Consider the following 25,892-nt stretch of genomic DNA (forward strand, 5'->3'; position numbering starts at 1 on the left):
AGTCTTGCTCTGTTGCCCAGGCTGGAGTGCAGTGGCGTGATCTTGGCTCACTGCAACCTCCGCCTCCTGGGTTCATGTGATTCTCCTGCCTCAGCCTCCCGAGTAGCTGGGATTACAGGTGTGTGCCACCATGACAGGCTAATTTTTGTATTTTTTAGTAGAGATGGGGGGTTTCACCATGTTGGACAGGCTGGTCTTGAACTCCTGACCTTGTGATCCGCCAGCCTAGGCCTCCCAAAGTGCTAGGATTACAGGCGTGAGCCACCACGCCCGGCCTTTTGTATTTTTAGTAGACACAGGGTTTCACCTCATTGGTCAGGCTGATCTCAAACTCCTGACCTCGGGTGATCCGCCTACCTCAGCCTCCTAAAGTGCCGGGATTACAGCCGTGAGCCACCACCTCCAGCCCTATTAGTCCATTTTTAACAGCAGTAGAATTTAGAACTTTGTGACAACCCAAAATGTTAAGATAGCATAGTTTGAAAACCTGCAAAAGATATGGCAAGTCAAGAATTATGTATTTTCAGGATCTGATAAAACATACACACACACACACACACACACACACACACACACACACACACACATAGTTTTTTTTCTTTTTGAGAGGGAGTCTCACTCTCACCCAGGCTGGAGTGCAGTGGTGTGATCTTGGCTCACTGCAACCTCTGCCCCCCAGGTTCAAGCGATTCTCCTGCCTCAGCCTCCTGAGTACCGGGGATTACAGGCACCTGTCACATCACCCAGCTAATTTTTGTATTTTTAGTAGAGATGGGGTTTCACCATCTTGGCCAGGCTGGTCTTGAACTCCTGACCTCATGATCCACCCACCTAGGCCTCCCAAAGTGCTGGGATTACAGGCAAGAGCCACTGCACCCAGCCAATGCATATTATTGCTTAAAAAAAAAGAATGTCCTTTTGAAGGCTAGTTCAATTCGTTTGCATTAACAAATATAAATTAAACATAAGGAACATACTCCAAAGAAAGGTAAAGCATATAAGCCTGTTTTAGGTATTATAAATTTTCAACTGAAAATGACACAAATATAAATTTTTAAATGTTAGATTAGTTTTCCTAGTTGAATAATTTTGGGTCTTTCCAATAGACAGAAACACTGGGTTCTACAAGTTCCCGAAAACTTGAAGAGATAAGTCATTATGTTAAGAATTGAATTGGCATATATGCTTTTAAAATACATTCAAACACTTTAAAACATTAGGTACAGGTGTGTGTAGATAAATATACACATATACATACACACACATATTTGTATATATATTTATACACACACACAAATATATAAATATATTTATATAAATACATAAGAAAATTTCAAACTTCATGCAGTTACTACTTTGGAGTTAAGGATCTAACCTGTAGGACCTGGATAGGGATCAAAGTTCACCAAGGCCCAATGTCATCATTGACAAAAAGGAAAAATAGCAAAATTGTTAGAAATATCAAGAAACTAAAAAGCATTACACTAAATACTTTCAAGTTAAAACTTAATTCAATAAAAGAATACTCTGAAAGTTCATATTCATGCATCTGTATATAAACCAAATTATCACCACTTAGTGACAACACTAAAATGAAAACAGCACACTGTGGTATATTTTTAAAGGTCAAAATTTATTTTTATCATAATCATTATTTATGAGCTCAGACTAGGAACAATCAATTCTAAGAGCAATAGGGTTTACAACTCAGTTTTAATTTATAGTTTATGAAATAAATGGAGAAGTCACAAACACTCATCAGGTGTGTATTCTTCTAACTACTTTCATTATTATTTGTTTTAAAAATGTTATTTTTAAGGCATCTTTGTGACTAATGGCTTCATACCAACATATTTCAAAGTAATGTTCAACAGTGAGCTCATTACTCATTCATTACTAGTAAGAATGAATAACCACAGTGATGATTGAAATATAAAAGGGATAATAGTTTGGTTTATTTGAATTACTGCATGCAAAACCAAGCAAGACACTTGCTTCAATTCTCTACATTACATGCAAGAGAGTTAACATGGCTGAGGAGATTTTCACTGGTTTTCTTCAATAGTAAACAAACATAAAACTTTAAATAATACTTTCCATCAGATTACATCAGATCAGATAAAATTTGGTTTTGAAAATGATCCTCTGAACACAGTATGTGATCCCATTTAATTCATGTTTTTAAAGCATCTTATTAAAATGAACTACAATCACTTTAGATTTCACTGTAATATAAATGAAATTTTTCATTTTGAAATGCATTTTTATAATGTCAGAGACTTTCAAAGAATAAAAGGACATTTACTTTCGAGTTTTCAATGACCAGAAATGTAAAATTTGAATATCAGTTCTCAAAATCTGTTAATAACCTATCACCAGTGACTAGACTCAGCAACATTAATCCAGGATGAAAATGAGCATTTCCAACATTAGTAAAACAAAATGGCACAGCACAGATACAAAATAAAAAAGTGAACACTGGATGCAAAATTGAGACTACTAGAGCAGTGAACGCAAGACAAATGAGGTATAGACATGAGGCTGATATGAAGAGATCACTAGTCAATTTGATCATGCTGTGATGCTGGAGATAAATTTGATTGCCTACTTCCTATGGAAGATAATTTTTTTTTATTGTGCCTGGTGAGATTTGCTGATCATATGACAGAACCATAGCAATACTTTTGGTACGGACCACAAGCATCTATTGGGTGATCACTAAAATGATTTCTGTGATGACATGCTGAGAAGCTCACATTTAAAAATGCAGACGCATTTTGCTGACAGGTTAACAGTATAGTTTTACCTTTTAGTAACAAGACTAATAAAACCATCATTTCCTTTATTCTCCAGGTTGTTTTACTTCATCTATGTAAATGATAAAATGTATTACTAAAGCAAATTATCAGAACCGTGGAAATAGATGGAGTTAGCTATGAACCAAGCTATTTACTTGTAAGAAGTTCTTATATTACAAATTCTAAAGTCTCTTTTTTTAACATCCTACAATGCACTGGAAAAATTCTAAAGTCTTAAAGACTGAATAACCTGCCAGCAAAATGAAATACATGGACTAATAAATAAACCATTCCCCTACCACTCATAGACATACCTGGTCTCCCAGGAGGACCTTGGGGTCCAGGGTTGCCTTTAGGTCCTTCCAGAGCTGGACCCGGAGAACCAGGAGGGCCTGGAGGACCCTGAACACCAGGGAAACCATGAAAGCCTGGTTCGCCCTTTGGACCTGGAAGGCCAGGATTTCCTGGAATCCCAGGTAATCCTCCATCACCCTTTTGGCCTATGAAAGTAAAGTGTAATTAGAGGATATGTTAAATAATACTGAGTTACAGGCTTGCCTGTAAGGTTAGCTATTCACACATATTAGGGCAAGTAATGGAATTAACAGGAGTCATCTCTATCTCCTACCAAATCCCAAACCCACCCAGAAAACCATTCTTCCTATTAAATATATGTATTTGTAAGCATTTATTAGAGTATATATAGAAATGTAGAAACAACAATAACTTTCATCCTAAAAGGTACCCTTTGTGTTAAGACAATGATCACATGACCAATAGCTGTGAGAAAAAAAGTATAAAGTATCTTCAAAAATAGTTTCAAGATGGATGGAGGAAATTTCTAAAGCAAATATTTTGAGTCTAATTTTGAGCGTAATGAAAGATATGGCTCTTCAATGGTTGTTATGTGTCCCCTAACACCATTCTACCCAATATTTATAGTCACTGTCTAGCAAAATTGTTCTCAACATTTTTTTCTCTACCTCTGACACTTTTAAGAGCAATATAACGGTGGCATTTTAAAATAATAATTTTCACTTTGGTGTCATGGGAAGGATATCTATGTGACTTTTCAGGAGATATGTATATGGTTTGAGAAAATCTCCATAGAATGGCTAGCAGTCATTTCAGAACATAAACATACATGTCTGTATGTACATTCAGTCCTTCTACTATTTGGTGCTCACAGTAAGAGTAAGCAAAAGAGAAAGAGGGTAGATTGAGTGTACACATATCCATTCAAATATGCAAAACATATATTAAGACTGAACTTTCAAGAAACATTTTTATTATTGATATATATCTACAGACTTTCTTATCTTCCTACAATTTTGCCTTCTTTCTTTATCATTTCCTCGGCATTTATTTATGCATTTAATGAAGAGATATCTACATGTAAATTTCCTTAAGGATGCATTTTTATTTAACACAACTCCTTAAACTAAGTTGCTAAATAATAAATGTTTTAATGTATAATACTAGCTTTTGGATTTGTTCTTATATGCATTTTATGATAGTAAATGGTGGAGATGGAAAAATAGATGTATTTGGAAATATTCTCATTCTATAGATTGATTTAGCATGTTTTATTAAGGTTTACCAGAAAGTCCTGGAAGTCCAGGGGGTCCTGGGTTTCCAAAGCCTGGTTGACCTGTCAGAGTACAAAACAAAAAAATCTCAAGGGGATAATAATAATAGAAACAAGGCCAAATTATGTTTAGATCATTGAGGTTTTCATTAAGTGCAACAATGTATATTACATGAGACATGCAGAAGATTTATTTCCAACATAGAACTATAATTCTAACATGAGAAAATTATCTAAACATATATTCTATTTGTGATGAATGTTAAATATATCTTTATATGAAAAAATATAAATGAAGTATCGATTGCATAGTAAACCACAGAGAAATTTGCAAAAGCTAGGTAACTTCTTTATGATATGAAAAATTAGACAAAAAAAGATTTGGAGTTTTTTGTAAGAGGGAGGCAACTTGATCAAGATACAAGAACTAATAGTCTTAGGATGAAGAGGAAGATAGATAGTAACTAGGAAAGGGAAAGTGTGTGGTAGCTTAGAAAGTAAGAAAGAAGATACAATTTCACTGTGGGTAATAAAAAGGCCAGTTAAAGTCAACAAGGCAGAAATTAGAAAAATAGGAAAAATGAAAACAATACAGTACCTGGTTCACCCTTCTGTCCAGCTGGTCCAGGAATACCATCTTGACCGGGTTTGCCTTTTTCACCTGGAGGACCTGGTTGCCCAGGACGACCTCCACCACCTAAAAAATAGAGTACAGCAGGTTACATCCAGTTTCCCAATTTCCAACTCCCTTTTACTTCCATATGCTCCCTTCTCTATCCAAAAGACCCAAGGTGCTTTTGCGACACTCCTTTGGATCACCAAATGTTATAAAAATGAAGCATAAAAATACGAAGGAGGATAATGAAAATAAGGAATAGTTATTCAACATCTAAAACCTTCAAGTTCTTCATTTTAATATAGTTTCAGAATATCTAAGAGAGTAAGGTGCAAAGGGTAGTGGGGTGCATTATAGGCCTCATATGGGGCCAAGAGACGTTATTAACTTTAGAAATCAATCAACAAACGAAATTACTACAGCCTGCCATCCTAAAAAAAATCAAAGTTTCTATTATAGGACACTTGAATTAACTCTCCCTGGAAAAAGTGGGCCTAGAAAATAAGGTCACATAATGATAATTTTAAGTACCTTTTTTTTTTTTTTTTTTTTGAGGGTCTTGCTTTGTCACCCAGCCTGGAGTGCAGTGGTGTGATCTTGGCTCACTACAACCTCTATCCCTTGGGTTCAAGCAATTATAGTGCCTCAGCCTCCCAAGTAGCTGGGATTACAGGAGCCCACCACCATGCCCAGCTAATATTTTGTATTTTTAATAGAGATGGGGTATTACCATGTTGGCCAAACTGGTCTCAAGCTCCTGACCTCAAGTGATCTTCCTACCTCGGCCTCCCAAAGTGCTGGGATTTCAGGTTTGAGCCACCTTGCCTGGCCAATTTTAAGTACTTTTTATTAAGAGTTATTCATGCCGTACCTAACACACAGTGTTAAGTGAATGATACCATATTTCCTTTTATTGAAAATGTTCACAGCTGAATATGATTTGACTTTCCCAAACTGAATATGATAGACATTAGTTTTTTAGAACAGCAAACTCTTATTTTTCATGCTTACCTACAGGACCAGGTTCTCCTGGAAGCCCAGGGTTCCCAGGAGGGCCACTAATACCTTTTGGTCCAGGAGGGCCTGGGGTTCCTAGAGTAAAGAACTCAATTTAAAAATAAAAGAAAAACCACATTGCTTTAAGAGCTACAATTTAAACTTATAATTTATAGTGCTAGTATAGAAACAGTGAAGACAAAAAGAAACCCAAAAGGTGCTGGTGTTTGCTGCCTATTTTTAACAATAATTTTATGTTTTAAATTCATTTATCCTGAAGTTGGCATTATTATATATTCATAAACATAAAAACAACTACCACCATATTATACTGGTAGAATTTATAGGACTTCATTAAATGAATATACCATAATTTTAAAAATCCATTCCTGTTGCTGGACTTTTGGTTTATTGACAGGTTTTTGCTATTACAAATATCCATTTTCCTATTTATAAACATCGGTTTTATTTCCTGCTTTTACCTATCATAAATAAAGCTGCTATGAATATTTCTGAACAGGTGTTTTTGTAGACCTCTGTCTTAATTTATCTTACGTAAATAACAAGAAGTGGAATTGCTGGGTCAAAGAGTAGGAATATGTTGTATTTTATTAAAAAACTGCCAAACCATTTCACACTCAGAACAACCTGTAGAAATTCCAGTTGTTCCAGATACTGGCATAACCTTTGTGATGATATCAGTAGTTGTAATAATAGACATTCTGGCAGGTATGTAGAGCTACTTCGTTGTGGTTTTAATTTGCATGTCTCTGATGACTAATGACACTGATCACCTTTTCATGTGCTTATCAGCCACTTGTATATCCTCTTTTTTGGAATATCTGCTCAAAGTTTTCTCTATTTTTCAAAATTGTATAATATGTCTTGTTATTATGGAGCTGCTGAAGTTTTTTTACATATCCTAGACATCAGTCATTTTTTAGGTATATGTTTTGCAAATATTTTCTCTTTGTCTGTGGCTTTCCCATTCATTTTCCTGTGGTGTCTTTTAATAAAAAGAAGTTTAAAATTTTAAGTTTAATGTATCAGTTTTTTTCTTTTACAGTTACTGCTTTTTGTATCCTAAGAAAATCTGCCTATGCCAAGTCATGAAAATATCTATCTATGTTTTCCTCTAAAAGCTTTATGGTTTTAGCTTCTATGTTCAGACTAAGATCCAATTAAAAACATTTTTTTTTCTGTACCATGCAATGTATGAATTAAGTTTTGTTTTTTCCCCATATGAATATCTAGATGTCTCAGGGCCATTTGTTGAAAAGAATTTGCTTTCCCTAATAAATTTATTTGATACCTTTATTAAAAGTCAATTTACTATATGAGTCTTTTTTTATCCTCCATATTTTGTTTCATTGATCTATTTCTCAATGCTTATCAAGTACCACATATTCTCAATTACTGCACATCTTGAAATCAACTAGTGTTAAGTCTTCCAACTAGTTTTCATTTTTCAATATTGTTTTTGATGTGTCCCTTTCATTCCCATACACATTTTAGAATCCATTTGTCAACTGTTACCAAAAAAAGGTTGTTGGGTTATTAACTGGAATCACTTTAAATCTATGGATGACTTTAGAGACAACTGGCATCTATTTCTAAAATTTCTTTTATTGTTATTTTAAGTTCTGGGGTACAAGTGCAGAATGTGCAGGTTTGTTACATAGGTAAACATGTGTCATGGTGGTTTGCTGCACCTATCAATCCATCACCTAAGAATTAAGGCCAGCATGCATTAGCTATTTTTCCTGATGCTTTCTCTCCCCCCGACCCACACCCCACTCCCACCTCCACAAGCCACTGTGTGTTGTTTCCCTCCTCGTGTCCATGTGTTCTCATTGTTCAGCATATGAATGAGAACATGCAGTACTCGGTTTTCTGTTCCTGTATTAGTTTACTAAGGATAAGAGCTTCCTAACAATTTTGATCTTCCATTCCATAAGTATGATTTATCTCTTCATTTATTTTTGTATTTAAAAGTTTCTCATAGCAGATTTTATAGTTTTCAGTGAATATACCATACAAATATTTTCTTGAATTTACCGCTAAACACTTTTGAGGCAAGCCAAGACGGAGCAAGCCCACTACAGCCTCTTTTTCTCACTGATTATAATTAAAAACTTGACAGAATACAAAAAGCAACTATTCAAAGACCCTAAAATAAGCACTAACAGGCATATTTAGGAGGAAAGTAAAAAATAATGACCAAAAGAGTAGTGCATTAGTTTTCTATTGCTATGTAACAAATTACCCCAAACTTAATGACTTAAAACAATACCCATTTATTATCTCACCATTTCTGTAGGTAATATTCTGGGCACAGCTGAGCTGGATTCTCTGCTTAGCATAAAGCCAAAAATCAAGGTATTGGTCTGGCTAGGCTTTTATCTGGATGTTATGGGAAAAGATGCACTTCCAGGCTCATTCGGGTTGTTGGCTAAATTTAGTTCCTTGGGGAAACAAGAGTAAGGTCCAAGTTTCCTTGCTAACTAGCTACTGGAAACCATTCTCGGGTCCTGAGGGCCACTGGCATTCCCATTTCATGGGCCTTCTCCATCTGAGCAATGGAGACCCTCTCTTATGTGGAATCCCACTAATGCTTTGAATCTCTCTGAATTCCTCTACCACCACCACTTGGAGAAAATGCTCTGCTTTTAAACAGTTCATGCGATTAGGTTAGGCCCATCCAGAATATCTCCATATCCTAAGATTGACTAATTTGGGAGTTTAATCACAACTGAAAAAGCCTTCCAAGAGCAGTATCTAGATTGGTTTTTGACTGAATAAACAGGGGCCAGGCATCTTGGTGCAGAGATCTTAGAATTCTGTCTACTATATAACTCAATGTCAAATGAAAGCACAATGGAAATGTTTTCTAATGAATGACAGCTAAGACAATTTGCTGCTAACAGACTTCACTGTAAGAAATACTAAATAATTTTTTTAAGGAAATGACCCAGAAAAGCCACATATTAAGAGTAAAGCCCATATGCCAAGTCCAAGGGATACACATAAGACAAAGGCCATTGGAAATAGCCCTGCTATAACAAAATCTAAAACTCCATCACTGCAAGATCAAGTTGATATCAGGAATTGAACTGCCAGCTAGAACAATATTCAACATTATTCAAGAAATTTAATAGAATCCAGAATCTTTATACCATACTATCCACAGCATTCAGCATAGATGAAAAATTAGCAAATTTGAAGAAACTTGAATATGTGGTCCTTATTCAAAAAAACAAAACTACCAATAAAAATGGACCCATGGATATCTGAAATATTGGAACAAGCTGAAAAGATCTTTAAAATAGCTATAAAAATATGTCAAAGAATCTATAGGCAAAATGTATATAATGGGTGAAAATTAGGGAATTTCTGGAAAAATATGGTAACTCTTAAAAGAACCAAATGGAAATTAAAATTTTTGGGGACATTAACAGAATATTGAACACATTAAAAAGCAGTAAACTTGAAGGTAGTGGATAATAATCATCCAAATTAAAGCTCAGAGAGAATAAAAATAGAAAATATAGCTGGAGCCTGAGTGACCTGTGATACAGTATCAAGTGATCTAATATGCATATCAATGCATTTTAAAAGAAAAGAAGAAAATATGATAGAAGAAATACAGTTATGTGTCACTTAACAACTGGGGTGTGTTCTAAGAAATGAATTGTTGGGCGATTTTGTCATTGTGCAAACATATAAAGTGTATTTATACAAACCTAGATGGTATTAGGTCATACAGTAGAGCCTATTGCTCCCAGGCTACATAGCTATATAGCATGTAATTGTACTGCATCCTGTAGGCAATTATAATACAATGTTAAGTATTTGTATATCTAAACGTAGAAACAGTACAGTAAAAATACAATATAAACAATAAAAAAATAGTACACTTGTACAGGGCACTTATCATGAATGGAGCTTGCAGGACTGAAAGTTGTACTGGGTGAGTCAGTGAGTGAGTAGTGAATGAATGCAAAGGCCTAGGACAATACTGTACACTACAGTAGGCTTTTTAAAACACAGTGCACTTAGGCCACACTAAATTAACAAATATTTTTTTCTTCAATAATATATTAACCTTATCTTACTGTAACTTTTCAACATTATAAACTTTTGTTTTAACTTTCTGGCTATTTTGTAATCATACTACTCAGCTTAAAATACAAACATACTGTACAACTATACAAAAATATTTTCTTTATATCCTTATTTTGTAAGCTTTTTTCCTATTGCTACAATGTTTTTTTTTTTAAATCTTTTTAAGCTGTTTTTTTGGTTAAAAACTAGGACACAAACACACACGTTGGCCTAGGCCTACACAGAGTCAGGATCATCAATATCACTGTCTTCCACCTCCACATCTTATCCCACTGCAGGGTCTTCAGGGGCAATAATACACATGGAGCTGTCATCTCCTACGATAACAATAACTTCTGGCATACTTCCTGGTGGACCTGCCTGAGGCTGTTTCACAGTTAACTTTACTTTTATAAGTAGAAAGAGTATACTCTAAAATAACAATATGAAGTACAGTGTAAAAAATACATAAACCAGTAACATAGTCATTTATTATCATTATCATGTATAATGTATCATACATAATTATATGTACTATACTTTTATATGACTGGCAGTGCAATAGGTTTGTTTACACCAGCATCACCATAAACACATGAGGAATGATTTGTGATACAATGTTACTATGGCTATGACATCACTAGGTGATAGGAAATTTTCAGTTCTATGAAAATCATATGGGACCACCACCATAAACGTGGTTTGTTGTTGACCAAAATGTCATTATGTAACACATGACTGTATATGAAGAAATGATAGCTGAGATTTTCCAAAGTTATTAAAAAATAACAACCCTACAGATCCAGGAATATCAATGAATACAGGGCAAAATAAATACAACCATAACTAACCACAACAAAAAGAAACTATTGAAAACCAATTACAGAGAGAAAATCTCAAATGTATCCAGAGAAAAAACAGACATAAACAAGAAAAAACAATAAAAATAATTGATGTGTTATTATCAGGAAAAATGGAGACCAAAAGAGAGTGAAAGAAATATTTAAAGTGCTAAAGGCAACAAATATCAAAAACAGATTTCTATATCCAGTATTTATTTAAAATGAAACTAAAACAAAGACAATTGCAGATAAATTAAAGGTGAGAGAATCTGTCACCAGCAAAATCACTTTACAGTAAATGACAGTGGAAGAACATCAGGCTTTAGGGAATGATACCAAATAGAAGTCTGCTACACAGGAGGGTAGAACACTAGAAATGTAAATATATAGGTGAACATGAAAATTGGTTTTATTTCTCATATTAAATTATTTAGAAGAGACTGTTTAAAGCAATAGTAATAGAAATTAATTGTAAAATTTGTTACCTATATAATAATCATATAAAATATATGAACACAATCACACAAAAGAACATTATATGTAAATAAAATTATACTGTTGTAAGAATCTTACATTATATATGAAGTCATATAATATTAATTTAATGCAGAATATGTTAAATTATGAGTGCACACTGAAATCTTTGGAGCAATCATTTAAAAACAGTAGAAAGAGGGAGAGCTTAAAAGCCAATACAGATAAAAATCAATAGAGGAGACAGAATGGAATACCATAGCATATCTGATGAACCCAATTAGAACAGGAAATCAGGGACAAAGGAGGATCATAAAACAAATAGCAATGTGGCAGACTAAAATCCAAACTTAACAATATGCATTAAATATAAATAGACTAAACACTCCAAATAAATGGGAAAGATTGTTGGACTGGAAAAGAAGCAAGATATAAATGTATGTTTATTCCTAAGAGACATATTTTAAATATACAGACAGGTAAAAATAAAAATTATATAGAAAAAGTTACACTATACTAATACTAGGCTCATGAGGCAAGCAATTCCCTATACTAAAACATTGACAAAGACACTATGAGAAAATAAAATCTTAGGCCAATAATGCTCATGGCCATATATAATTTTTAAAAAACAGCAAATCCAGTCCAATAATACTTAAATATAATTTTATATAGCATTATCATCTTGGAGTTTATCCCAAGAATGCAGGGTTGTTTTGACATAAAATATCAAACAGTGTAATTCACTATATCAAAAGTAAAGGAGAATAAAACACATTATCATCTCTGTAGATTCAGAAAAAGAATTTGATAAAACTCAAACACATTATTTATAAAAATTCTAATTATAGTAGGAATAGAAAGAGATTTCCTTAATTTAATAAAATATGTGTACAAAAACCCTGGCACTAACATTACGTTTAATGGAAATAGAGCAAACATTCTCCTTTGGAGTTTAGAAAAAAGATAATGATGTCAACTATAACCACTTCTATTAAACATTGTATTGTAGGTCCTAACCAGTGCAATTAAGCATGAAAAACAAATAAAAGGTATAAAGAAATGAAAAAGAAATAGAAATATCTGAGGTTATATTTTACTTAAAAAAATCTACAAACTCAGCATTTTAATAAGTGAAATCAACAATTTTCTTATATACAATTTCAATATTCCTAAATCAATTAGTTCTATATACTTCCAAGAAACAACTGGAAGATGAACTAGGAAAAGCAATACCATTTAAATGCCACCAGAAAGCATCATATTTCTAGAGATAAATTCAGCAAAATATGTTCAAGATTTAAAAAATGAAAAGTACAGCATATTGTTAAATTAAATCCCATACCCACATAAATGGATAGATAACATGTCCATTTTATTGGAAGGTTGAATATTATCAAAATATCAATTATCCTCTACCTTACCTAGAGATTTACTGCAAACTTAAAAATCTCTACAGATACTTTAAATGAAAATTGATAAACTGATTTCCCCTGCAAAAGACTTAGAATAGCCAAGACAAGCTTTAAAAAACTGAAAGTTCTAGTACTTACCTACCATTTTTCAAGGCTTAATACAAATTTACAGTAATTCAGTGTTGTGTTAAAGCAGAAATAGAAAATATACCATTGGAACAGAATACAGAGTATAGAAATAGCCCACCACATATATAGTAATTTGACTTTCTGACAAAGGAGTGACTGGATATGTTTAGGTTCTTTAAAAAAAAAAATAGTGTAGCAAACAATTGGATAACTGTGCTGGAAAGAAAAATGAACTTTGACCCCTACCTGACACTGTAAAAATATTTTTATTTGAGATAGATCATAAGCCAAATGTGAAAGTTTAAACATTAAACGTGTTATAAAAATTAGGAAATTATTTCCATAACCTCAAGTAGACAAATATTTATTGAGTTGAATAAAGAAAACCCACTATCCATGAAAGGAAAGATTGATACTCTGGATTTTATTAAAATTAATGACTTTTGTTCATTACACAACAGCAGCATTAGGAAAGGCAAATATGAGACATAGAGAACATATTTCAATATATGTATCTGAAAAAGGACTCATATCTTGAGTATATAAAAAATCTGAATCAATTTGAAAAGGGACTGACAATTCAATAAAAAATGAACAACAGTACTTGAGAAGAAACTTCAAAAAGATGCTATCCAAATGGGCAATAGTATAATAAAAAGGTGATTAATACTATTATTCATTTAGAAAATGTAAATTCAAACCCCAATAAGATGCTTCTATATACTCACCAAAACAGATAAAATTAAGACCAGCACTATGCAGTAATGGTGAGGACATGGGCAATTGGACAACTGACATTTCATACATTGCTGTTGAAACTGTAATTTACAAACCACATTGGAAAACTGTTTGGCAGCATTCACTGAAGTTCAATGTACACCTACCCTGTGATTCAGCATTTCTACTACTAAGTTTTTGTCTAAAAGAAATCAATGTATGTGTTTACCAAAAGATATGTAAAAGAACGTTAATAGCATTTTTTAAAATAATAGTCCCAAACTGGAAACAACCCAAAAGTCCATCAACACAAGAATGTGTAATTGACTCTGGTATATTTTTCAATGGAATATTATATAGCAATGATAAAGAACAAACTACTAACGTGTAACAAAATAAATGAATGTTTTAGACATAATGATGACTGAAAAAAGCCAGATACAAAGATTGCTGTATGATTTCACTTATATGAATTTCAATAACATGCAAAATTAACTGATGGTAATAGAAGTCATAGTAGTGGTTACCTCAGGGTAGGGGGGTGCGTAGGGGCATGGGTAAACTTCATGTGATGAAGAAACTATTTCATATCTTGATATATACGGTCAATTCATAGATATATATACTTAGGCAAAAACTCATCTATATTCTTAAGCATACTTTACTATATGTATGCTTCACTTGAATAAAAAGGAAAGAGTCATTCATCCATGCCACTGTGTAATTCAAAAAACAAACAAAAAAATAAATTCAACCCTAAAAATGTAGGTACTATAATAATCTAGTTCAGGCTACGTAATTGACTATAATGCTAAGATCTCTTACTTGACTGACTCAGTCCTTACCATTTGAAGGAACTGTATGATTGTTCTACTAACTGCTACCAGCTGTGTGTCTGTGCATACCTTTCTAACAGAATCAGCTGCAGGCAGAGGTTTGGAAGTATATATTATTACCTACAAAAATAGCAAGGGTTCTTAGTTGATTTGTGGCCAGCAGTCAAAGATTGAAAAATACTCCACCAAATAGTCTCTCTGCCCACAGGATATTGTCCTACTGAGTCAATAATATTCATTCTCATTTAATACAGAAATAAATTTGGACAAAGAAAAGGTAAAGAGATAGTTGGAGATTATGTTGCTAGTCAGTATCTGATTGGAAAATAAAAAGCAAGTCTGACAAATAAGAAGCTGCTCTGTGATACCGATTGGAGTAGATAAAGAAGGAAAGAAGGAAGCACTTAAGAGAAGAAAATTTACCTGGGAATCCAGGAAGGCCTGGTTGTCCTTTTGCTCCAGGGGTTCCTGGTAATCCAGGCAAACCAGGATCTCCCACAGAACCTTTGATACCAGGGTTACCTGGGTATCCAGGCAGACCAGGCTCACCCTGAAAACATGAATAAAAAGATAACAGTGAAGTCTCTACATGACTTAGATTGTATAAGAACATAATATTATTTATAAAGCTTTTATTATATGTCAGGCACTCCAGTAAGTGCTTGATATAAATTGCTTCATTCAATCATCACAACAGTCCTGTGAGTTAGGCATCATCATTTACATTTATAAATGAGAAAACTGAACAGAAGCCAAGTGCCTAAAGTTTTAGTAAGTGGCAGAAATGGGATTTGAACCAAAACAAATCAGACTACATAGCTCTCTATTCTCACAGTATGTAGGTGTATTATTCTCAATATTCCTTAACAATCCTCTTAAGAAGATACTGTTATTATCCCCATGTTATACTGACAGAGATAGTAAGTGGTGAAATCCAAATTTGGATTCAAACAGTCTGACTTCAGAGCCTGTGTTTATCATCCCTGCTATGCCACAATGCAATTCATTGCTTCCAATAAGCATGTCAACCAAAAGCTATAGAAGGTTCTACTGAAAAAGGTGATTTTCACTGTAACACAAGGAAGTCTATCAATTCTTCAGTGGGCGTCTCAAATCCCACTTCTGGCTGAGTGTTGTGGCTCTAGCACTTTGGGAAGCCAAGGCTGGAGGATTGCTTGAGCCCAGGAATTTAAGACAAGCCTGTGCAACAAAGGAAGATGCTCTGTCTCTACAAAAAATAAAAAGATTAGCTGGGTGTGGTGGTGCATGCCTGTAGTCCCAGGAGGCTGAGGTGGGAGGATGGCTTGAGCTAAGAAGGTCAAAGCTATATTGAGCCGTGATCGTGCCACTGCAGGCCAACCTGGATGACAGTCTCTTAACAAGGAAAGAAAAACCCACTTCTTCCATGAAGCATTCCTGGACAAAAAGAGTTTACCTTACTTAAGAGGTTTAGGGTAGGTTCCTACTCTGTCATGTATATAATGGCTTCATATATGCAAGTCTAAACTCCTTAATTACAGTGAAAGTTCCTTTTGGGTCAGAGACAATTCACATACATATAAACTGTTTTTGCTCAATGAATATTTGCATTATGGTTTTTTTTCCAACAGAGACTTAGAAGAATTCATAACCACTTTCACAATTAAAATAAGTTTTTCCAATAATAATGGCAACATATACTTTCACTCTAGATCTCTACTGCAGGGCTTACTGCTCTACTCATGAAGATCATGACCTTTACAACAAAGTGCTAGTGTCCAACATCACCTACTGAATGCTTCCTTCCTCACTTAATACATACACTTGTAGGTGAATAAGATCTATTTGTGACTCATGTTTCTGCATTATGGTAAGAGTTTTTTAAACTAAAGCCTTTTTTTCCTTACATCCTTTTATTTTTAAAAATTAAGAATCTTGGGCTGGGAATATATGTATTTTTTTCTGAACTTGTAAATCAAATATCTAGCTCATTTTAAGTCACATAATAGGTACACTATTACATTTTGGATTGAATTGGTCCCATCTTAGATATTTACATGGGAAACCTTTGAATAAACTATCACGATTCTTTTTGTTACTCATGAACAAATTAAATATATATACCAAAATAAAAATACAAGAAAAAAACTCCAATATTCTGCTAGTAGTAAATCTAAAAGGCAGAAGACAAACTGGATTATTTATGATACTAAAGTACATTAAATTCTAAAAGTACAGCAATTCTTCCTTATCCATGGTTTTGTTATCCATGGTTTCCATCACCTGTGTTCTGAAAATATTACATAGAAAATTCGAGAAATAAATAATCTGTAAGTTTTGAATTGCACGTCATTCTGAGTAGCATGATGAAATCTCATGTTGTCCCATTCCACTCCTCTCGAGACCTAAACTATCCCTTTGCCCAGCATATCCATGCTGTAAACACTACCTGTCTATGAGTCACTTAGTAGCTGTCTCTGTTACCAGATGGAAAAAAAAAAACACAGTATATACAAGGTTCAGTATTATCCACAGGTTCAGGCATCCAATGGGGGTCTCGGAATGCATCCTCCTTGGTAAGGGGGGACTACTGTAAGCCCAATCTGTAAGTTCAGCCAGTACTTTCCCCCAATACAGTTTCTGTAATCACTTTTATGGCTCTACTCCTTCAAACCAAGTACCTTTTAAAAATAAAGTAAGTATTTTATTAGGGCTTCTGAAAAAAAATCCTGAAATTTGCTAGCTTAAACTTTATCTAGCCTTTTACTATGCACACATATGCAGGGAAAACAATGAGTTTCAAAAAAGGTAAGCAAGAAGAGCTAAAGAAGAAAGTGCTCGGCAAATCTATAAATTGGACACAAATCATATAACTCACTCTGAGAAAGGAAAGTTCAAATGTATTTGCACTTTTAGGTAGAAATGATTTGAATGACTTAGATACACAGCTGCAAATATCTACATCTTCAGCTGTTCTAATGTCAAGTCCTAAAGAAAATGTGGTGCATATACACCATGGAATACTATGCAGCCATAAAAAGGGATGAGTTCATGTACTTTGCAGGGACATGGGTAAAGCTGGAAACCATCATTCTCAGCAAACTGACACAAGAACAGAAAACCAAACACTGCATGTTATCACTCTTAAGTGGGTGTTGAACAATGAGAACACATGGACACAGGGCGGAGAACATCACCCACTGGGGCCTGTCGGGGGTTGGGGGGTAAGGGAGGGATAGCAATGGGTGGGGGGATTAGGGAGGGATAACATTAGGAGAAACACCTAATGCAGATGATGGGGTGATGGAAGCAGCAAACCACCATGGCACATGTATACCTATATAACAAACCTGCACGATCTGCACATGTACCCCAGAACTTAAAGTTGATTTAAAAATTCTGAAAATGAAATATCTCATACCTAATGCGTCACATTTATGATTGTGAAACTATCTAACTATTACAGTAACACTGAAAGACACGCCTAATATTAGAACTGCTTGCAAGGTCACTGTGTAGTATCACCTAGAAAAAGGAGTCAATTTGATATCTTCTTTGTTGTTAAGATTCAAATTGCAATTTAACGGTATTTGGATCATAATCAGTCTCTACTATGTCTTAGTAATAGCATCTTCTCCTCCATTCCATGCTATAACCTAAGATTCAGAATAAACTTACAGGCTTGCCCCACTTTATGGAATAGAAGACATCAAAGATGGTAAGAAAGCTAATCATTTTTGTTCTTGCATTCCATTGTAAAATTAAAGAAGCATTGCTACTGAGGGGGAAGAACAAGACAACAAATGGAAAACATTTGAGGAGAATATCTTGCTTTATGACAAGAAGAATATTACAACAGTAGTCGATCAGTTGGAAGTCGTGGTCCCCACATAACTGTTAATGTTTTTACAACCCTATCTGTATTTTGAGATTAAGGACCATGAACAAAACCATAAATAGGTTCTACTTTAGACAGAGAATATTAACAAAAGGAAATTAAAAAGTACATGCAGAGATACTCTTTTTAAAGCTTTATTAAATTAAAGTTTTATTAATTTATATATAAGGGTGCTGGTGTCTACGAGATCGTGAGTCGAGGCTGTTTTGACATTGCCAGAAAAACTGCAAACTGGAATCAAATCCTGCTACAGGAGCAAGTTGCTGCTGCCAGCGTGAAGAAGCGCTGCTGGGTGATGCCCATAGGAACAAAACGCCGGCAGGACGGGCGAAAATCTCTCTTCAGGTTAAATCATAAGATACCAGGAAACTGAGGGAGATCCAAGATGGCCGCTTAGGAGGAACTCGGGAATGCAGCTCCGAGAGAAAGCACAGAGGGTGAGTGGACGCCGTATTTCCAGACTGATTTTTACTGCCCACAGACCAGGAGATTCACACGCAGAGAAGCCACACGGGTCGCCAGCGCTGCTGGCGCCGCTGGCTTGAACGGCGCAGCCGCTGGGCCGGCACCCTGAGGCAACGGCTCACTGTATAAAGTGAGAGAGTCTGAGTCCCCTATAAGCCAGCAAGGGGAGCTGAAACGGGGAGCCAGGCCAGCGCCACGAATCTCAGAGCCGCGGCTTTAGCCAACGCAGCGGCTCCGGAGGCAGATCAGATGAGACGGTGTCCCCTCTTACCCAGCAAGAAGACCTGAAACACAACTGAAACCGGGACGGTCCAGCTCTGTGGAGGAGGGGCGTTCTCCATAGGCACCCTGCTGTTCTGTACCAAGGCAATCCGCCACTACAGAGACTCCGTCACTACAGGGGCGGGCCAACATAGCGGAAGCAGTTCTAACTACACCCAGAAGTTCACACGGAAGCTGGGTGGAGCCCACAGCAGCTTAGCGAAGCCTCTGCAACCTGAGTGTGACTAGGCTGCCACCTTGTGGGCAGGGAAAACAGCAACCGCACAGGGGAACATCATAAAACAGTAACTCCCTGGGACAGAACACCTCGGGGGAAGAGCAGGGGGTTTATGAGTTCTGCCACAGCAGACTTAAAATTACCAAAAGCAGAAAGACAACAACTACAAAGTCAGCAGGTGGAAAAATCCACAAAGATGGGAAGAAACCAGCGCAAAAAGGATGAAAACACCCAAAACCAGAACACTTCTCCTCCTACAAGGGATCACAACTCCTCACCAGCAAGGGAACAAGACTGGATGGAGAATGAGTGTGATGAAATGACAGAATCAGCTTTCAGAAAGTGGATAATAAGAAACTTCCGTGAGCTAAAAGAACATGTTCTAACCCAATGCAAAGAAACTAAGAACCTTGAAAAAAGACTTGACGAAATGCTAACAAGAATGGACAACTTAGAGAGGAATATGAGCGAATTGATGGAGCTGAAAAACACAACACGAGAACTTCGTGAAGCATGCACAAGTTTCAACAGCCGAATTGACCAAGCAGAAGAAAGGATATCAGAGGCCGAAGATCAACTCAATGAAATAAAACGAGAAGGCAAGATTAGAGAAAACAGGGTAAAAAGGAATGAACAAAGTCAACAAGAAATATGGGACTATGTGAAAAGACCTAATCTACGTGTGATAGGTGTACCTGAATGTGACGAAGAGAATGCATCCAAGCTGGAAAATACTCTTCAGGATATTATCCAAGAAAACTTCCCCAACCTAACAAGGCAGGCTGAGATTCAAGTCCAGGAAATACAGAGAACACCACAAAGATACTCCTCTAGAAGAGCAACCCCAAGACACATAATCATCAGATTCACCAGGGTTGAAATGAAGGAGAAAATACTAAGGGCAGCCAGAGAGAAAGGTCGGGTTACCCACAAAGGGAAGCCCATCAGACTCACTGCAGATCTCTCAGCAGAAACCCTACAGGCCAGAAGAGAGTGGGGGCCGATATTCAACATCCTTAAGGAAAAGAACTTTCAACCCAGAATTTCGTATCCAGCCAAACTAAGCTTCATAAGTGAAGGAAAAATAAAATCCTTTGTGAACAAGCAAGAACTCAGAGAGTTCATCACCACCAGACCAGCTCTACAAGAGCTCCTGAAGGAGGCACTACACATAGAAAAGAACAACCAGTACCAGTCACTCCAAAAACACACGAAAAGGTAAAGAGCATCAACACAATGAAGAATCTGCATCAACCAAAGGGCAAAACAGCCACCTAGCACCAAAATGACAGGATTGAATTCACACATAACAATATTAACCCTAAATGTAAACGGACTAAATGCCCCAATCAAAAGACACAGACTGGCAAATTGGATAAAAAGCCAAAACCCATCAGTGTGCTGTATCCAGGAAACCCATCTCGCATGCAAGGATACACAAAGGCTCAAAATAAAGGGATGGAGGAAGATTTACCAAGCAAATGGAGAGCAAAAAAAAGCAGGAGTTGCAATTCTCATCTCTGATAAAATAGACTTTAAAGCAACAAAGATCAAAAGAGACAAAGAAGGACATTACATAATGGTAAAAGGATCAATGCAGCAAGAAGAGCTAACGATCCTAAATATATATGCACCTAATACAGGAGCACCCAGATACATAAGGCAAGTTCTTAAAGACTTACAAAGAGACTTAGACTCCCACACAATAATAGTGGGAGACTTCAACACACCACTGTCAATATTAGACAGATCAACGAGACAGAAAATTAACAAGGATATCCAGGACTTGAACTCAGACCTGGAACAAGCAAACCTAATAGACATTTACAGAACTCTCCACCCCAAATCCACAGAATATACATTCTTCTCAGCACCACATCACACCTACTCTAAAATTGACCACATAATTGGAAGTAAATCACTCCTCAGCAAATGCAAAAGAACGGAAACCATAACAAACAGTCTCTCAGACCACAGTGCAATCAAGTTAGAACTCAGAATTCAGAAACCAACCCAGAACCGCACAGCCTCATGGAAAATGAACAACTTTCTCCTGAATGTTGACTGGATAAACAATGAAATGAAGGCAGAAATAAAGACGTTCTTCGAAACCAACGAGAATGAAGACACCACATACCAGAATCTCTGGGACACATTTAAAGCAGTCTCTAGAGGAAAATATATAGCAATAAGTGCCCACATGAGAAGAAAGGAGAGATCTAAAATTGACACCCTATCGTCAAAATTGAAAGAGCTAGAGGAGCAAGATCAAAAAAACTCAAAACCTAGCAGAAGACAAGAAATAACTAAGATCAAAGCAGAATTGAAGGACATAGAGACACGAAAAACCCTTCAAAAAATCAATAAATCCAGGAGCTGGTTTTTTGAAAAGATCAACAAAATAGACAGACCACTAGCCAGACTAATAAAAAAGAAAAGAGAGAATAACCAAATAGATGCAATAAAAAATGACAAAGGGGATATCACCACAGATTCTACAGAAATTCAAACCATCATCAGAGATTATTACAAACAACTCTATGCACATAAATTAGAAAACCTGGAGGAAATGGATAAATTCCTGGACAGCTGCCTCCTGCCAAGCCTAAACCAGGAAGAAGTCGAAACCCTGAATAGACCAATAACAAGGTCTGAAGTCGAGGCAGCAATTAAGAGCCTACCACCCAAAAAAAGCCCAGGCCCAGATGGGTTCACAGCCGAATTCTACCAGACATACAAAGAGGAACTGATACCATTCCTACTGAAACTATTCCAAATAATCCAAAAAGAGGGAATCCTTCCCAAATCATTTTATGAGACCAACATCATCCTAATACCAAAACCTGGCAGAGACTCAACAAGAAAAGAAAACTACAGGCCAATATCCATGATGAACATAGATGCAAAAATCTTCAATAAAATAATGGCAAGCCGATTACAACAGCACATCAAAAAGCTTATCCACCATGATCAAGTAGGATTCATCCCGGGGATGCAAGGCTGGTTCAATATACGCAAGTCTATAAATGTAATTCACCACATAAACAGAACCAAAGACAAAAACCACATGATTATCTCAATTGATGCAGAGAAGGCCTTCGACAAAATTCAACAGCCCTTTATGCTAAAAACCCTCAATAAACTAGGTATCGATGGAACGTATCTCAAAATAATAAAAGCTATTTACGACAAACCGACAGCCAATATCATACTGAACGGGCAAAAACTGGAAGCATTCCCTTTGAAATCTGGCACTAGACAAGGATGCCCTCTCTCACCACTCCTATTCAATATAGTACTGGAAGTTCTAGCCAGAGCAATCAGGCAAGAAAAAGAAATAAAGGGTATTCAATTAGGAAAGGAGGAAGTCAAATTGTCTCTATTTGCAGACGACATGATTGTATATCTAGAAGACCCCCTCATCTCAGCCCAAAAGCTCCTGAAACTGATAAGCAACTTCAGCAAAGTCTCAGGATACAAAATCAATGTGCAAAAATCACAAGCGTTCCTATACACCAATAACAGACTTAAAGAGAGCCAAATCAAGAACGAACTGCCATTCACAATCGCTACAAAGAGAATAAAATACCTAGGAATACAACTAACAAGGAATGTAAAGGACCTCTTCAAGGAGAACTACAAACCACTGCTCAACGAAATAAGAGAGGACACAAACAGATGGAGAAACATTCCATGTTCATGGTTAGGAAGAATTAATATCGTGAAAATGGCCATACTGCCCAAAGTAATATACAGATTCAATGCTATCCCCATCAAGCTACCAATGACCTTCTTCACAGAACTAGAAAAAACCACCTTAAACTTCATATGGAACCAAAAGAGAGCCCGCATAGCCAAGTCAATTCTAAGCAAAAAGAACAAAGCAGGAGGCATCACACTACCAGACATCAAACTCTACTACAAGGCTACAGTAATCAAAACAGCATGGTACTGGTACCAAAACAGAGATATAGACCAATGGAACAGAACAGAGGCATCGGAGGCAACACAACATATCTACAACCACCTGATCTTTGACAAACCTGATAAAAACAAGCAATGGGGAAAGGATTCCCTGTTCAATAAGTGGTGTTGGGAAAACTGGCTAGCCATATGCAGAAAGCAGAAACTCGACCCCTTCCTGACACCTTACACTAAAATTGACTCCAGATGGATTAAAGACTTAAACGTAAGACCTAACACCATAAAAACACTAGAAGGAAACCTAGGCAAAACCATTCAGGACATAGGAGTAGGCAAGGACTTCATGACCAAAACACCAAAAGCATTGGCAACAAAAGCCAAAATAGACAAATGGGACCTAATCAAACTCCACAGCTTCTGCACAGCAAAAGAAACAGTCAATAGAGTGAATCGGCAACCAACAGAATGGGAAAAAATTTTTGCAGCCTACCCATCTGACAAAGGGCTGATATCCAGAATTTACAACGAGCTAAAAAAGATTTACAAGAAAAAAACAAACAAGCCCATTCAAAAGTGGGCGAAGGACATGAACAGATACTTTACAAAAGAAGACATACATGAGGCCAACAAGCATATGAAAAAATGCTCATCATCACTGGCCATTAGAGAAATGCAAATCAAAACTACATTGAGATACCATCTCACACCAGTTAGAATGGCAATCATTAAAAAATCTGGAGACAACAGATGCTGGAGAGGATGTGGAGAAATAGGAACACTTTTACACTGTTGGTGGGAGTGTAAATTAGTTCAACCACTGTGGAAAACAGTGTGGCGATTCCTCAAGGACCTAGAAATAGAAATTCCATTTGACCCAGCAATCCCATTACTGGGCATATATCCAAAGGATTATAAATCGTTCTACTATAAGGACACATGCACACGAATGTTCATTGCAGCACAGTTTACAATAGCAAAGACCTGGAACCAACCCAAATGCCCATCGATGATAGACTGGACAGGAAAAATGTGGCACATATACACCATGGAATATTATGCAGCCATTAAAAACGAGGAGTTCGCGTCCTTTGTAGGGACATGGATGAACCTGGAAACCATCATTCTCAGCAAACTGACACAAGAACACAAAATCAAACACCACATGTTCTCACTCATAGGCGGGTGTTGAACAAGGAGAACACATGGACACAGGGAGGGGAGCACTATACATGGGGGTCTGTTGTGGGGGAGTGGGGGGGGACAGCGGGGGGGTGGGGAATTGGGGAGGGATAGCATGGGGAGAAATGCCAGATATGGGTGAAGGGGAGGAAGGCAGCAAATCACACTGCCACGTATGCACCTAAGCAACAACCTTGCATGTTTTTCACATGTACCCCAAAACCTAAAATGCAATAAAAAAAAAAAAAAAAAAAAAAAAAAAAAAAAGATACCAGGAAAAAAAAAAAAAAAAAAAAAATTTATATATAAAATTGCACATAATTAATGCATACATATTTTTGAGTTTGGGTATATGCATATACCCATGATACCATAAGCACAAAGTACTAAACATATCCGTCACCTCCCAAAATTTCTTCATGTGTGTATGTGGGTTGTGGTGAGAGCACTTAACATGAAATCTATCCTCTTGACATATTTTAAGGTGAAGAATACCATACTGTTAACTGTAGGCACCATATTGTATGACAGATCTGTGAAACTTACTCATTTTGCATAACTGAAGTTTTATATCCATTGAGCAACCATTAACATTTTAGTTAATTATACAGAAAAGGGATTATACAGTAAGACCTTCAAATCTGCATGTTATTTAGCTCTTCCAAGTAGTGAAATGTTAAACTAACAGAAACAAACTGATAAATAATGGCTCAAGTCTGCCTGAAGAGACCAAAGCCAAAACATGAAATTCAATAGCAGCATGTCTAAGGTAATGATAAACTTAGAGAAAAATAATATAAACTAAACTTACAAGATAATGAGCTCTATACTATCCTTTACCACCCAAGGTAGGCATAATAGCAAATTGCTCCAAAATCAGCCCAATAAACCTACAGGTGGTTCAAAATACTAAAGAAACATTAAAGAAAAATATGATTCATAAATCTTGCTATTCCATACTAGAACAACATGTGTAGTCCTAGAAATCACAGTACATACAATTACTTAAAATATGTCCAAAGTTAGTGAGGTAAATAACACTCATTTGTTCATCAAATCTCAGGATTCTAGAACTAAAAAAAACCCTAAAATAACGATAGTAATTTAAAGACAACTGAAAACATTACATGTTATAAGTAGAAACTGTAGATTTTTCAATAATGTATATTTTAAAAATAACTTTATTGAGATATAATTTATATATCATACAATTTATCCACTTAAAGTGTACAATTCAAATGTTTTCAGTATCTTCATAGGGCTGTATAACCATCATCACAAGCTAAGTTTAGAAAATTGTCATTACCCCCTAGAAGAAACCCTATACATATTAGCAGCCATTCCTCATTCTTGCTCCCTCTAACCCCTGGCAAAACCTAATCTGCTTTCTCTTTATACAGATTTGCCTATTCTGGACATTTCATATGAATGAA

The 25,892-nt window shown here is 36.0% G+C and overlaps 1 protein-coding gene across 1 annotated transcript in view; it reads right to left on the reverse strand.

Annotated features, from left to right (window-relative positions):
* COL4A5 (collagen type IV alpha 5 chain) overlaps nt 1-25,892 on the reverse strand; it is a 291,027-nt gene that overhangs the window by 26,630 nt on the left and 238,505 nt on the right. Inside the window, exons 37-41 of the mRNA XM_012451706.2 lie at nt 14,939-15,065; nt 6,014-6,094; nt 4,985-5,083; nt 4,399-4,449; nt 3,113-3,298 (exon numbers count right to left, since the gene is read on the reverse strand). Coding sequence (XP_012307129.1) covers nt 3,113-3,298; nt 4,399-4,449; nt 4,985-5,083; nt 6,014-6,094; nt 14,939-15,065 — 544 coding nt within the window. The remainder of the gene's footprint in view (nt 1-3,112; nt 3,299-4,398; nt 4,450-4,984; nt 5,084-6,013; nt 6,095-14,938; nt 15,066-25,892) is intronic.

This window comes from Aotus nancymaae, unplaced genomic scaffold (genome assembly GCF_030222135.1).
Source record: "Aotus nancymaae isolate 86718 unplaced genomic scaffold, 86718_ANA_hifiasm-v0.15.2.pri h1tg000004l, whole genome shotgun sequence".
Taxonomy (NCBI): domain Eukaryota; kingdom Metazoa; phylum Chordata; class Mammalia; order Primates; family Aotidae; genus Aotus; species Aotus nancymaae.